Source organism: Castor canadensis, chromosome 5, assembly GCF_047511655.1.
Source record: "Castor canadensis chromosome 5, mCasCan1.hap1v2, whole genome shotgun sequence".
Taxonomy (NCBI): Eukaryota; Metazoa; Chordata; class Mammalia; order Rodentia; family Castoridae; genus Castor; species Castor canadensis.
In genome coordinates, this window is record NC_133390.1 from 4,849,914 (window position 1) to 4,864,439 (window position 14,526).

At 44.4% G+C, this 14,526-nt stretch overlaps 1 protein-coding gene across 5 annotated transcripts in view; it reads left to right on the forward strand.

Moving 5' to 3' along the window:
- Dscam (DS cell adhesion molecule) overlaps positions 1-14,526 on the forward strand; it is a 657,480-nt gene that overhangs the window by 530,694 nt on the left and 112,260 nt on the right. For 3 of the 5 annotated variants that reach the window (XM_074072614.1, XM_074072616.1, XM_074072615.1), the window contains exons 15-16: positions 1,413-1,580; positions 14,149-14,219. In XM_074072614.1, coding sequence (XP_073928715.1) covers positions 1,413-1,580; positions 14,149-14,219 — 239 coding nt within the window. The remainder of the gene's footprint in view (positions 1-1,412; positions 1,581-14,148; positions 14,220-14,526) is intronic. The other 2 variants (XM_074072617.1, XM_074072619.1) reach the window with 1 other exon arrangement.

Genomic DNA, 14,526 nt, shown 5'->3' on the forward strand with positions numbered 1-14,526 from the left:
TCTCTTTTTTAGGACAGGCTAAGATCTATGTGTTATTTCATTGGTATAAACTTCTTCCCCTCATTCATCATCCCTCGAATCCCACACTTCTCCCTCCCACTGATTTCTTACCAATCTTTTCTTTCCATGTCACGGTCTTCCACCGCCAGTCTTCTCAGCTCAAAGGATACCTTTCCTTGAAACTGCAACATCAATATCAGTGTCTGTTGTACGCCATTCCCCGGGAAGTGAAAACTTTCAAAAGCAGACTTGAATCTGCATGTGTTTTTTTTTTTTTCTTCAAGTCGTCAAAATCTGTCATACTTAGATCTACCTAGGGAAAGAGCAGCTCCCTAAAGTCTCATGTGGCAAGTGAGTGGTGCCATTCCCAAGATGTATGTCCATGGATTTGCCACTTAGGTGTCTGTGTATTAAACACGCATTCAGTATGTGTGCACTGTGTGTCCGGCACTGAGCAAGCACCAGGGACATAGCACTGAATGGCAAGCATGGCCTCTGCCCTCAGAGAGTTTAGAACCTACTAGCAACAGAGAATCCCCACAAAGGGCTGTCCTTTCAGGAAAGGACACACGGAGTATGGGAATCTATAAGCATCATGGCCATTGCTCTCTCAGAGGCTTCTCTATTCTTCCACAACCAACCACCAGCTCATGACCACCAGCCCCCAGCCAACATCATTCCAAACTCTGGTATGACCTTCTCTTCCTTGCTGGAATCCCTAATCCTCACGTCCACACTGTCACAGATCCAATGTAGTTCTTCGTTCTAGGAAGGTGTTGTTTTGAAAAATAATTCTTACAACAAATGGTTTGGTACTAAAGGATTTCAAAAAATTACAATTTGTCAATGTGTTACTTGGCAGTATTTTTACTACAAGTTGAGAGGGGCTGGTGTGTGGTTATCTCAATTTTACCACATCCTATTTGGGCAGGAATGGGCCTGATATGGCTAGAGCTTTTGCTGGTTTTCAAGTACTTTTTAGAGCTGGGGGATTGGGGAGGGTGGCGCAGGGGGAGAGATGTCTGCAGTGTGGTTGTCTTACTGCCCCATGGGATGAGTACTTCCACGTGGTCATGAGGCTCCATGGCGTGAGCCTCCCTCCACCTCTCTTTCCTGGTCTCCCCCAGTTGTCTGTTCCACGTTTCCTTCGAGGTCCCACTCTGAATTCAGCTCACCGGCAGCCCTGTGTCCCCTACAGCGCGAACATTGAGTGTGTGACTTCACGTCACCTCTGATGGACAATTCTGAACGAACACTGGGAACATTGTATTACTATTTCACTTTAGGTGTAATTTTTTTCTTCCTTCCCTTCTTTTTTTTTTTTTTTTTAATTCCTACTTGTGAACTTTCAAAGGCAGAGGAAAAAAACTCACATCTCTATCTCTTCTTTTTTGAAAAACAAAACCCAAAAGACTCCTGGGATTCTGCTCAGAGAACCAAAGATGTCTCCCCTCAGCTGAACTCGGCCACCATCATTGATATCCACCCTTCCTCCACCTACAGCATCCGCATGTCCGCCAAGAACCGGATTGGCAAGAGCGAGCCCAGCAACGAGCTCACCATCACGGCCGACGAGGCAGGTACGTGCCCGGGAATCCACTCTCAGGAGCCAGGGCCTCGCGCTGTGGGACTCAGACACTTCAATGCAGAATCAGACTTTTTTGCCCATTAGGGTGGTGTTCTTTGATGGGTGCTTCCCATCATCCTATGCCCTATAAAATACCTGGAGTGCTCTGGTTTTAACCTTAAAGGCATTGCTCTTCAGTCAGGATTTTGTTCAAGGTTCTTATACCCAATACTTGAAAAGAAGATGCATGAGCTAACAGACTGGTGAGACTCAAAGACCCAAGTGGTTTACCATTCCTTTGTTTAGATGCATGAAGTCCGGGTTGGCTAAGGCCTATGAAGTCCAAGTGTGGAGGGATGGAAGAAGGGTTCGCTGGGAAACAGCAAGAGTACGTGTGACGGGATTAGGGGAGTCCAAATTATTTTATCAACTAGTTACATCACTATTTTCTAATAAAGTTAAAATTAACACATATTTAATGTTAAAAATCTCAAAGATAAGAGAGAAGCATTCTTTTTTAGGGCAATACTAGGATTTGAACTCAAGACCTGTGCTGGATAGGCAAGTGCTGTACCACTTGAGCACATTCCCCAGCCATGAGATAAGCATTTTGAAACAAACAAAACAGCTTCCACCATACTACTACCAGGGCTTATCTAGGAACACGTTGATATAATCTTTTATTTTTTTGTTTATTTAATTATTTATTATTTTTTTCTTACTCTCTCTGGGGTTTGAATCAGTGCTTTGCTCTTCCAAAGCAGGCACCCTACCACTTGAGTCACACCTCTAGCCCATTTTGCTCTGGTTATTTTGGAGATGGGGTCTCCTGAGCCATTTTCCTGCACTGTCCTCAAACTGTGATCCTCCCGATCAATCTCAGGCTCCCAAGTAGCTAGGAGTACAGGTGTGAGCCACTGGTGCCCAGCCTGATATAACCTTTTAAATCACTTTTGTGACCCGTTTCATGATGCATACACATGTTCACGTGTGCTCACCTGCACACGGACATGCGCACAGGCCCGCACAGTATATGCACAGCCCATTGCACTTAGTCCAGTTAGGCTTCCAGGATGAAGTCAACTGGGTTGTAAAGGCCAAGGTCAATGGATGCTGTGGCAAATCCACCTGCTGGCAGGAGAGGACAATACCACTGCTCTTGAGCTTCTTCTGGGAAGGAATCAGGGAGCCAGTGGCTGGCTCATTCCCACGAGGGAAAGAAGTGTCTGGCCCCTAAACTAACCTTCTCTTTTCTTGCCATCAATCAGAATCGGTTGGAAGCTTGGTTTCTCCATCACCCATAGTGAGATAGTCGTGGACTCATAGTCACCTGGAGATTTGTTTCAACTTTCAATCAGGTCATTCTTGACTTCCCACCACCACCTTCTCTGTTGCCATCATTAACAGTGCTCTGAATAGACATGGAGCTTGTATCTCTGAAGTCCCTTTCGCCAATTCCTCATGGTATCTCCCACTGCGCATTTAACAAGTCCCATGGAGCTAGACATGCCAATTGTCTTCCATGTTCGTTATAAGCCCCACTATAAGGAAGAGCACCCTACGGTATTTATTTTGCCATTTTCCTACGTCAAATTCCAAGAATCAGGATGGCTAGTGAAACATTTTAACCCTCTTAATATGCGTAGTCAATACTTTCCTCAAAGAATTAAGTTTAAATATATGATTCCCCTTAATCTGCAGAGGAGTGACCATCTCTAATGCTTCTTCCTCCTTACGCAGACATGTCTGAGCATTGAAAAACCATCCCAAGCTCTCAACTATTTTGCATTTCCAGAAATCAGTACGAAATGAGTGGTAATATGCTCTTGCAAAAGTAGAATACTAGTTAAATGTTTATCTAAACAACTCCCTAGCTTCCCGGAGTTCCACTGTGCTAAACATTCAGGGAAAATAAGCCTCCCCCATCCTTCAGCCCAAAACATAACCCTTGGTTGCTAATTGGCGTCTCCTTTCCTCCTGCCCTGTGACTAATGCTATGTGCTCTTCACAGCTTGCTGGGGGTGGCTCTGTATTTCTGGTGTTGTCTTTTGCCTCTGCTTCCCTGGTGACCATTAAGAGCACTGCTGTTGTTGCCTGGTATTTCCTTTCTTCTAAGACCTCTGCTGCAGCTGACAGTTACCATGGTAGCAACTCTGCAGCCAGAAGGCCAGGTGAACAGCCCCAGGCACCAGTCTGCAGGGTGCTGCTTGGCATCTCTGCAGACAGATGAAAAAAACTACTCCTTTTGGCTCCATCTTATATGTTACCTGGGTGCTGATTGTGGCAGCCCCCCACCTCCCACGACCTCCCACTTAATATTCAGAGGAGCTACTGGTGAATTCAAAGAAGGAAACAAGCTCCAGCAAAGCTACAAAACAGAGCTGGTCTGTGTCTTGGTGCAGAGGTTTGCATGAAGGAAATCAAAAAGCCATTTTCTTTTTTCTTTTTTTTTAATTAATTAATTAATTTTTTTTTCATTTTTCTTTTATTATTCATATGTGCATACAAGGCTTGGGTCATTTCTCCCCCCTGCCCCCACCCCCTCCCTTACCACCCACTCTGCCCCCTCCCTCTCCCCTCCCTCAATACCCAGCAGAAACTATTTTGCCCTTATTTCTAATTTTGTTGTAGAGAGAGTATAAGCAATAATAGGAAGGAACAAGGGGTTTTGCTGGTTGAGATAAGGATAGCTATACAGGGAGTTGACTCACATTGATTTCCTGTGCGTGGGTGTTACCTTCTAGGTTAATTCTTTTTGATCTAACCTTTTCTCTAGTACCTGTTCCCCTTTTCCTATTGGCCTCAGTTGCTTTAAGGTATCTGCTTTAGTTTCTCTGCATTAAGGGCAACAAATGCTAGCTAGTTTTTTAGGTGTCTTACCTATCCTCACCCCTCCCTTGTGTGCTCTCGCTTTTATCATGTGCTCATAGTCCAATCCCCTTGTTGTGTTTGCCCTTGATCTAATGTCCACATATGAGGGAGAACATACGATTTTTGGTCTTTTGGGCCAGGCTAACCTCACTCAGAATGATGTTCTCCAATTCCATCCATTTACCAGCGAATGATAACATTTTGTTCTTCTTCATGGCTGCATAAAATTCCATTGTGTATAGATACCACATTTTCTTAATCCATTCGTCAGTGCTGGGGCATCTTGGCTGTTTCCATAACTTGGCTATTGTGAATAGTGCTGCAATAAACATGGATGTGCAGGTGCCTCTGGAGTAACAGTCTTTTGGGTATATCCCCAAGAGTGGTATTGCTGGATCAAATGGTAGATCGATGTCCAGCTTCAAAAAGCCATTTTCCATGCATGACTCATACATAGGAGTGCAATGGTTTTTTTCAAAGGTGTCTCTGTAGAACTGGTGTTAGTGACTATAGAGGCTCCACCACTTTCCCAACAGACCTTTGGTGGGGCTGTAGCCATCTGGAGAGACCTTCTCCTTGCTACTGTTCTCCTTCTTGCAAAATAAGAAATAAGCCCTCAAGCAGTAAAAATCCTTGGATGAAAGCTTCTGGAAGCTATAGACCTTCTCATGTTGCAGGGATGTAGTGGCCAAGTTTTCAGCACCGAGATCATCTCTTGCCACATACTGCAGAGGAAAAGCATCTGTCATGTGCCTACCTCTGGGTCCCCCCAATATTTTCAAGCTACTCTCAGTGACCTCCTAGAGCCCAGCCACGACCTGTCCTTTGGAAGGCTCTCCAAACACTGGGTCTCCTTTTCTTTGCAAGTCCTGGAAAAGCCAGGTTGGAGGTGGCCCTGGCCTTATGCGATGCCTTTCTAGTCTCGTGGATGGACTCACTACCTTTCCTGTCCCTCCCACTTCCATCATAGAGCAGAGGTCTTTGTTATAATAGCATTTGAGGCACATTTTCTTTTCTCCATGGACCAAAGTGCCCTGAGTTAAGCTGTTATGGGGACTTGTGTTCCTTATATTTTTCTGTTCTGTATGCCAAGCTGTGAGACTGGTTATTATGAGTGAGATGAATATTTATATTCTTTGGAAGGGGTGTAACAGGGTGTGTGTGTGTGTGTGTGATGAGAAAATGTATGGTGGGTTAAACCACACTGCATTTATGAACTTAATGTTGCTGTCTCCCAAAATTCACTTGTTGAAACCTAATCCCAGTGTGAAAGCATCAAAAGGTAGGGTTTAGGAAGGTGATTAGAGCATGAGGATGGAATTCCCATGAGTAGAATTAGTACCTTATAAAATAGCCCAAAAGAGCTCACTGGCCCCTTCCACCACGTGAGGATGAAGGAACCCAGATTCTGGGGCACCACCAAAGGGCAGGTTCAGAAGGTCAAGGGAAGAAGCGAAGCGGCAGGAAAAGGTTTAAGGTGCACCCACCAGTGCTCCAGTAGCCAATCACAGGAGCGTCTGAGCCTGTGCATGCGTTTCCCTCACTGAGTCCCTCAGCCCAGGTCATAAACTGCAGCACTCAGCAGATCAGGCCCGGCATGCCTTTGGTTTGGATCTGCCTAGGGCTGAGCAAATTTTCAAAATTAGGTGTCAATTGTTAAATTACTCTACTTCAGGTTGTTCTGAGTTCCTGCCTGGCAGCATCAGCTGCAGTTGAGAGCCAGTGAGTGACTCCCAGTGGTGGACACTAAGTTAACGCATCCCACCTGCCTTTCATTGGGGGGCCAACAACCCACCTACATCCTGTGGGTGAAATCTCACACACGAACCAAGACCTAAGGACACTTTTTACATCTTAAAAAAGGACAAGAAAATGTGCCAGACAGAAGTTTAAAACATTTATTATCTGACCCTTTAGAGAGAAATATGCAGAGGTAGAGGTTTTTTTCCACCAAGGAGTTTGAGTTTTGGATTCCTGCAGCATCCATGGCAAAGCTTCATGAAGAAGGAAATGCGGTCATTTACATAACATTCCTTCCAAATGTTGGAAAATAACACTGTTCCAAAGCCACAATACCCAGTGTTTTTATGTGAAAGTGCATGAATGCATTATCATAACACTTAAGTGCACTTGACCTCAGACGGCAGCCATGTAGCAAAGATCACACCATTTAGCACACTCTTCTGGACTCCCCCATCAACCCTTAGCCCCCCAAAAAGGAGAAGTCAAGAGAGTAAGCGGAGACACTGTCGGAGTTAATGGGATCACCTCTTAATGGACCAGAAGTACGTCTGACTTCTCAGGTCTCAGTGAGCATGTCACATCCACAGCTGATCCTCACCAAAGACCAACTTCCCCATTAGCAGCTGCACCCTGAAGGTCACATGTCACTTAGTGCCTGGTGACCAAGAGTGGGATGGCTGATCTGTCAACACTTTTTTTTTTTATTCATATGTGCATACAAGGCTTGGGTCATTTCTCCCCCCTGCCCCCACCCCCTCCCTTACCACCCACTCCGCCCCCTCCCTCTCCCCCCAACCCCCTCAATACCCAGCAGAAACTATTTTGCCCTTATCTCTAATTTTGTTGAAGAGAGAGTATAAGCAATAATAGGAAAGAACACGGGTTTTTGCTGGTTGAGATAAGGATAGCTATACAGGGAGTTGACTCACATTAATTACCTGTGCGTGGGTGTTACCTTCTAGGTTAATTCTTTTTGATCTCACCTTTTCTCTAGTTCCTGGTCCCCTTTTCCTATTGGCCTCAGTTGCTTTTAAGGTATCTGCTTTAGTTTCTCTGCGTTAAGGGCAACAAATACTAGCTAATTTTTTAGGTGTCTTACCTATCCTCACCCCTCCCTTGTGTGCTCTCGCTTTTATCATGTGCTCAAAGTCCAATCCCATTGTTGTGTGTCGACACTTGCATTATGAATATGTGCGTAGAATATGGAAGTTCAATTAGGGGTATCTCATTGAAATGCCATTGAATTTCCCCAGACCATCAGAGGATGGACCCTTTGGATTTCAGAAAGGTCACGGCAGAGAATCATTGGGTTTCCGACAGAGCTGTCACTGAGTTAACGGTCCCTGTGAACCAAGCATGCTCTATAGCCAAGCCTTTACCAATCTGCAGTTGGTTGTCATTCTCCTCTATCTTTGTCAGATGTGTTATTGTTCTTATATAAAAGCATACTCTGACTACCCATACTGGAGTGTTCTAGAATGCTCTTCTCCCTTCTCCCTCACCACCTTTGAGTCTTTGCACAAGTATTTATCATATCAATAAATCCTATCAAAGCTACCCTATTAAAATTCAACCTAGTGCCCACTATGGCATGATGGCACCCTTTTTCCTTAACTCTCCCCTTCAAAAACTAGGATGTCCCACCATTCTCATACACCAGGAATTTGCTGGCTTGTTTTGTGTGTGGTCTAATTTTGGCTCCTCCCACATGGACAGGGCTAGTACCTGCTCTGTTCACTGCTGTATCCCAGGACTTAGAACAGTGTTTGACATATAGTCCATGTTAAATGAATAGCTTAAATGAGTGTGCTGTGTATTCATAAGTAGCTATTAAATGAATTCAGTCTTTTCTGACTTGGACATCAGTGTTTTGTTTCATTTCGATTTTTACTAAACACTATTTGCCCCAAACAGAACCTGCCTCCTACCTACCCAGCAGAGATACAGCTTTCCTCATGAACTTATATGGCAACTTCTCAGTCCTTTAAAAAAACCCTTGAACCCACTTTTATGCACAGTCCTTGCCTCAGTCCTTATCCAGGACCTGACACATAGTAGGGCCTCAGTCAACCCCCAAAAAAGGAAACCAGAGATGGACACTTGGGAGGGATTCCCACCAAGTGATTCAGACCAGTTAATTAAACAATTAAGCTCCAGGATTGTAGCTGCAGCTCGGACACTGATACCCTGCGGAGAACATACTTTGAGGAAAGAATACTGTGCTCAGGCTTGTGCCTCAGTGTCCCTTTTGGGGGACAAGGGGCTGTTGGGGCAAGAGGATCAGGGGCTGCCTAAGATCTGGTAAGGAGCAGCTGGCTCAGGAGAGACTGAGACTAGACCTTGGATGACGAGGGACGGAAACCATGGGTAGAAATGGTGGGTTTGGCAGTTGGGGGTGGGTGATCTGCTATCACTCTCACTCTATCTCCAATAGTAAAATTAGTAAACGTTGCCTTGCCTATTACCTGTGAAAGTGTTAGAAGTTACAAACATAGTCCTTACTGAACTTCTGTAGAAAAGATTACTCGCCTTTTTTCTAGCCTTCTCCTCTCCCAGGAAAAGGCTAGTTACTCTAGACTCAAAACCTAAAACAAAAGCAAAACCCCCATGCCTTCTTCATATATTACAGCTTCAATTTAGAAACAGGTAAGGACATTTTAAATGTCAAATGTCAACACAAGTTTCAAATTTAATTCAATAAACAAAAACTAATTAAGTTTAACTCTTATCGTATTTAACATTAGGAATTCAACCTGCCTTGGGCTGTCATTTTTACAGAAATCATCTATAATGAGATGAGAACCTATGGAAAAAAATGACACCTCACTGTCTGTAAGGAAAACACAAAAATTGTGGGAAAAGGCTAATTCTTTTTATAGTTTACAAAGTTATCATGATGTTTTAGTAACAGAGTAGAAAATTTAGTCCCCTTTGAAACCAAAAAACCTTCCTAGTTCTATTGGTCACAGCTGTGAGGTATGCGAAGATGTTTTGTGTGTGTTTTGGTTTGGGTTTTGCTTGTTTGAATTGCGTCCATCACTTTATTTTTTAAGAGAAGAGAGATCCAAAGGCATTCCTTTGGAGAACAGGCAGATCAATACATGAATTATTAACCAGCCACTGCAGTACTGATAGGCCCCAATATAACAGAGTTATGCTCTTAAAAGCGGTCAGCTCTGTCCTGGAGACAGGGACTGTTCCCTTCCCTGTTGCAGTGAGGCCTTCACAAAATACCGGACCACACCGGAAGGCCAAATTGTCCCTGATTCACGATTAGATCAGTTTAATGTTAATCGTGGTCATCTCTGTAAACACTGTATGAGCACCTCTGTTTTAATTACAAATCTATCTTAACCGTAACATACATAAAGGCTGTGACTGTCACCCACCACACACCTGAGGCCACCCCTGAGGACTAAAGATAAGACGATATCCTGCCATCACCTCCAAGTCCTAACACACCGGCTTCCTAATAAACCCCGCTGAGCCCAGTTAAACTGAAATAGCCCAGCATGTCAGTGTATCTGTTTGCCCTCCAGTTTCCCAAGAAGGATTTTGATGGAGGAACTGTGTGCTTCTCAATGACACCAGAATCTTGGGGTGAGAAGAAGTCTGTTCCTCAGCCACATGAAGTGCTTGACCCTGTATGCAGAAATTAAGGGCAGAGCTCTGACGATAATTATCCAGTGGGCTGGATGCTAGCTTCCTGCTCAGTTACTGTTCTGGAAATTAACTTCCACGTGTGTATGTGTGCAGTGTGCAAACCACTGCAGCCTCTTCCCCAGGTATTCAGCTGTCTCCTTGACCTGCTAAGAAGGATGCTCCATGTCTCGGCTTCTGCAAAGACCTTTACCCTCTCGGAGGACAAGTTACAGTCCACTGGGGGACAAGAGATATGCAAAACTGATGTGCCAATGTATGCACAGCAGGGCATGCTGGTCCCTGAGCCCAGGTGGGCAGATGCTGCTGTGAGGGCTCCCAGGAATGATCAGAAAAGACCAATGAAGGAGACCAAAGCTCAAGGGCAAAGGCTCAGATGTGCTCAGGATTCAGCTGAGCCATTGGACACGGGAAGAACTCAGGCACCTGGGGAAGTGGGAAGAGGAAGGCAGGGCTTGGTCCGGGGAGTGGAGAGTTACTGGGACAGGTGAGAAGCTTAGATGTGCTCTGGGGCCACACCCCCTTGAACCGGGAAAGTAAAGACCAGAGTTAATGTTTAGGAACAAAGTAGAAAGTGGTGCCAGCGTAGAGGTTGGGCTGGAGCAGAGTGTGACTGTGACTGTGACAGGCCATGAGGGCCCCAATGATGGCAGTGGTGGAGAAAGCAGAGGACAGGGAATATTGGAACAGACCTCAGGGATGGCATTACCTAGACTGAGAACTGAGAACGAGAGGTGCATTAGAAAACCAGCCCACAGACCCTGCTCCCTCCCTGTCCTCTTGCTCCACAGTCTTGTCTCAATAGAAATGGTGGCATTCCTGTTTCCCCTCAATTTATATTTCTAAATGTAGTAAATGATCTTTCTGGGAAATCAGCTTCCTCCTTGCCATTCCTGTTAGCCTTCTCTCCCTGTCCCTCCAGCCCTGATCTGAAGGCCAGCTGCCTCTTTTTTCTCCGTGGGAATGGGCAGCTATCCAGTTCCATTCTTCTCCATGAGTAGCAAACTGAACAGCCATTTCTACCTTCCCTTAGGAACTGGGAGCTGCCTCCTCTCCACGCCATCCTGCTAAGTCAAGTGTCCCCACTCCCCAGGGTCTGGTCTCTGAGGTTCAGTGCACCCTCCTTTCCACAGGCCACACAAGTATCCATATCTTTATTGTATTTCTGAAGCCCACAGCGCCTTCCTCCACATTCCCACTCTGTGTTCCTGCCTTGCTTCTTATCAGTATCTCCAGAGCCTGCCTCTGCATATTCAAGCAACTTCAGATTGAAAATAGTAAAAAAAAATTACATGTGTGCTAAACAGATAAAGACTTTTCCTTCTTGCCATTTGTCCATAAGCAATGTAGAATATCAAGTATTTACACAGCCTTTACCTTGAATTAAATATTCTAAGTAATCTGGAGATGATCTAATTACACAGGAAGATGAATGTAGGCTCTATGCAAATATTCTGCCATCTTATATGGGGCACTTAAGCATCCTCGATTTTGGTATACACAGGGATCCTGGAACAATCCCCAAAGGATACCAAGGGACAATTTTATTGTTTGAGAAAAGAGACAGTCAGGTTTGAAGCTGCTTTTTTCCATGGATAAGTCACCTAAGGCCTCCACACCTGGTTGTTCCCTCCCTCCCTGTCTGTTCCCAGGTCCTACTCACTCCAAAGCCTCTACTCCTGCTTCTGTCCTCAAGCAAGTTGCTCCTCCAAATTTACCTCTTCTTTTTTGTGATGTAAATAGCTCCCTTTTCTATCTCCTATTCAAAATGGTAATTATAGGGCTGGAGGCTTGGCTCAAGTGGTAGAGCACCTGCCTAGCAAGTATGAGGCCCTGAGTTCAAACCTCACTAATGCCAAAATAAATAAATAATAAAAATAAAGTGATAATTGCATTGTTATAATGATCTCTGTTGGCTGAGCACCTTGTTTCCATAACAATGCAGATATAAATTCTACACCATTACATAGAAAAGAAAACCAAGTCACAGAGAAGTTACGTAACCAGCCAAAACAACCCAGTTAAAAAGTGATAGAGCCAGACTTTGAACCCAGACAGAAGAATCAAATGCCTGCTTCATGGTACTGCTCAAAATTTCCTCTTTCTTTGCAAAAAGGAAGCCATGGTCCTTCCCTGGGTCACTTCCTCCCCCAAAGCACCCTTATCTCTAAGGCTTTCCCCTCTGTTCATCTGACACACCAAGATTTGCCTGTTCTCACTGCTTCTTCTGTCTCATCCCCTGTGTGCTGCTGGCCTTCTGCACAGGCACCAACATGTCCATAGACATGGCTCTTTCAAATTTGCCAGCGTGACATTTTTTTACATATATGCTGTAGTTTATTATACAACTAAAATTGTCTATTTGTATTAAAACACTGTAAATACATGCAAATATACATATATAAACAAACATCTATATATTTGTTCCAGAAAGTACAGAACATGGCCTCTTTTGTTAAATCATTTTTATTACCATATATTAGTTGTATGGAGAATCATTGCCACATTTCCCTATATGCTTACAATGTGCCTTAGTTAGGCTCACCCCACCATCTCTCTCCCTTGTCCCCCTCCCCACCTACTTAAAACAGTCACAACAGGTTTCACTGCTCTATTCCATGAAGTATACAAATATACAAATATAACCATATTCACCCTCCTTTGTCCTCCTCCACTTACCCTCTCCCCACAAAGTTGCCACTCACACCCACCCCTTCACAGGACCGTTTTACAATCCTGCCCTTCATTTTTAAGTCTGTATTCATTGTTAAAGGGGTTTCACAACGGCGTTTCAGCTGTGATACACTGTACTTTAGCCACATCAACCCCTTCTCTTTCTCTCCTCGCCCTTTCCCCTATTCCCTCTTATTAAACAGTTTCAGAGCATTTCATCCCGTCGTAGTCCTTCACAGGTACATTGTATTTCAGGAGTGCTCACACTCGTTCTCTTTCCTCTCCCTCCTCCCCCGAGTTCTATCAAGCATTCCCTCCATTGCAAACATGTTCTCTATGTAAATGTGTATAGGATCATGTTTGCTTTTGTGTATATGTTTATCTTTTGCATCTACCTTTCACATGTGAGAGAAAACATGTGACCTTTTTCTTTCTGAACCTGGTTTACTCCACTTAACATGGTGCTCTCCAGTTCCATCCATTTACCTGCACACAACCGATTGTGTATAAGTACCGCAGTGTCTCAATCCATTCCTCAGTGGTGGGCATCTGGGCTGTTTCCATAGCTTGGCTATTGTGAACAGTGCTGCAGTAAACATGGGTGTGCAGGTGTCTCTATTGCATCCTGACCGTCATTCCTTTGGGTAGATACCCAGGAGCAGTATCACTGCATTGTATGGCAGATCTATGTTTAGTTTTCCGAGGAATCTTCACACTTTTCCCATAGTGGTTGGACTAGCTTACATTCCCACCAGCAGTGTATGAGGGGTCTTGTTTCACCACATCCTCACCAACATGTGTTGTTGGTGGTCTTCTTGATGGTACATTCTAACTGGAGTGAGGTGAAATCTAAGGTAGTTTTGATTTGCCTTTCTTTAATGGCCAGGGAACCAACAATATTTTTCAAACCCAAGGAGTCTCTCTTCTGCCTCTCACATTACTGTTTGCTTTGACTTTTCACGAGATAGCTAAGTGTTCCTCTCACGGTGTGTGTGTCTGATGACTCAGATTAATTACAAACTCTTAGGTGGCAAAAACGCTTACCATTTCTTAGTGCTACACTGTGCTCAGCACATTCCTTGCTCAGACTAGCCCACTCTAACTGGAGTGAAAAGGAAATTCCTCCTTGGTGACTTGTGATGTTGCACAACCCTTGGAAATAAGTTGGTGTGAGTTGCACACTTTGTTTTCCTGCCAGAATACTTGGCTCACAAAGTTCTAATTGGTAGGTGTAGAAAACTCTGAGTATCTGAGGAATCCCAACACCACTTCACTACAAGGTTTCCCAGGGGAAGAGATGGGGCCCACACACACCACGCAAAGTTATACAGCACCCATTGTGTCTTTACAGCTTCCTGTGAAACCCAGGATTTGGGGTTGATTATTAAGTCATCAGAAGCATGCTGATGAGGAAATCAATGACAAGTTCCCAAGATTTACTTTCCCAAACAGCAAATAAACATGGCAAACATTGTACATGGTGACTCTGAACAATTGATTTTGCCAAGCACTGCCGAAAGTCTGCTTCTCCGGGCCACACATGGAAGCCTCTTCCACACCTGCTTGTGCTATGTACCTTGCACTCTGTTCTAGAAAACATTTCTAACCTGCCTGTGGGCTTTTGGTCCTTACAGCTCCTGACGGTCCACCCCAGGAAGTTCACCTGGAGCCCATATCGTCTCGGAGCATCAGGGTCACCTGGAAGGTAAACCACGTTAACACATATGTTTCAGCCCTATGCCTATGGGCATGAGCTCTTCACTCTTAAGTGTCAAGATGTCAAGATGCTAACATTTTATGAAACTTTCAGTTCCCAAACTAGATTGCTTAAAATCCAATATAGTCACATCTTGCTTAATGAGCAGGTTCATTCTGAGAAATGTGTCTTCAGGTGTTTTTGTCATTGTACAAACATCATGGTGTACTTACACAAATTAAGGTGGCTGTGCTGTCACAAGGTGCTGGGTCCATCACTGACTGAAGAGTTGTTATGGGGCGTATGACTGGATTTG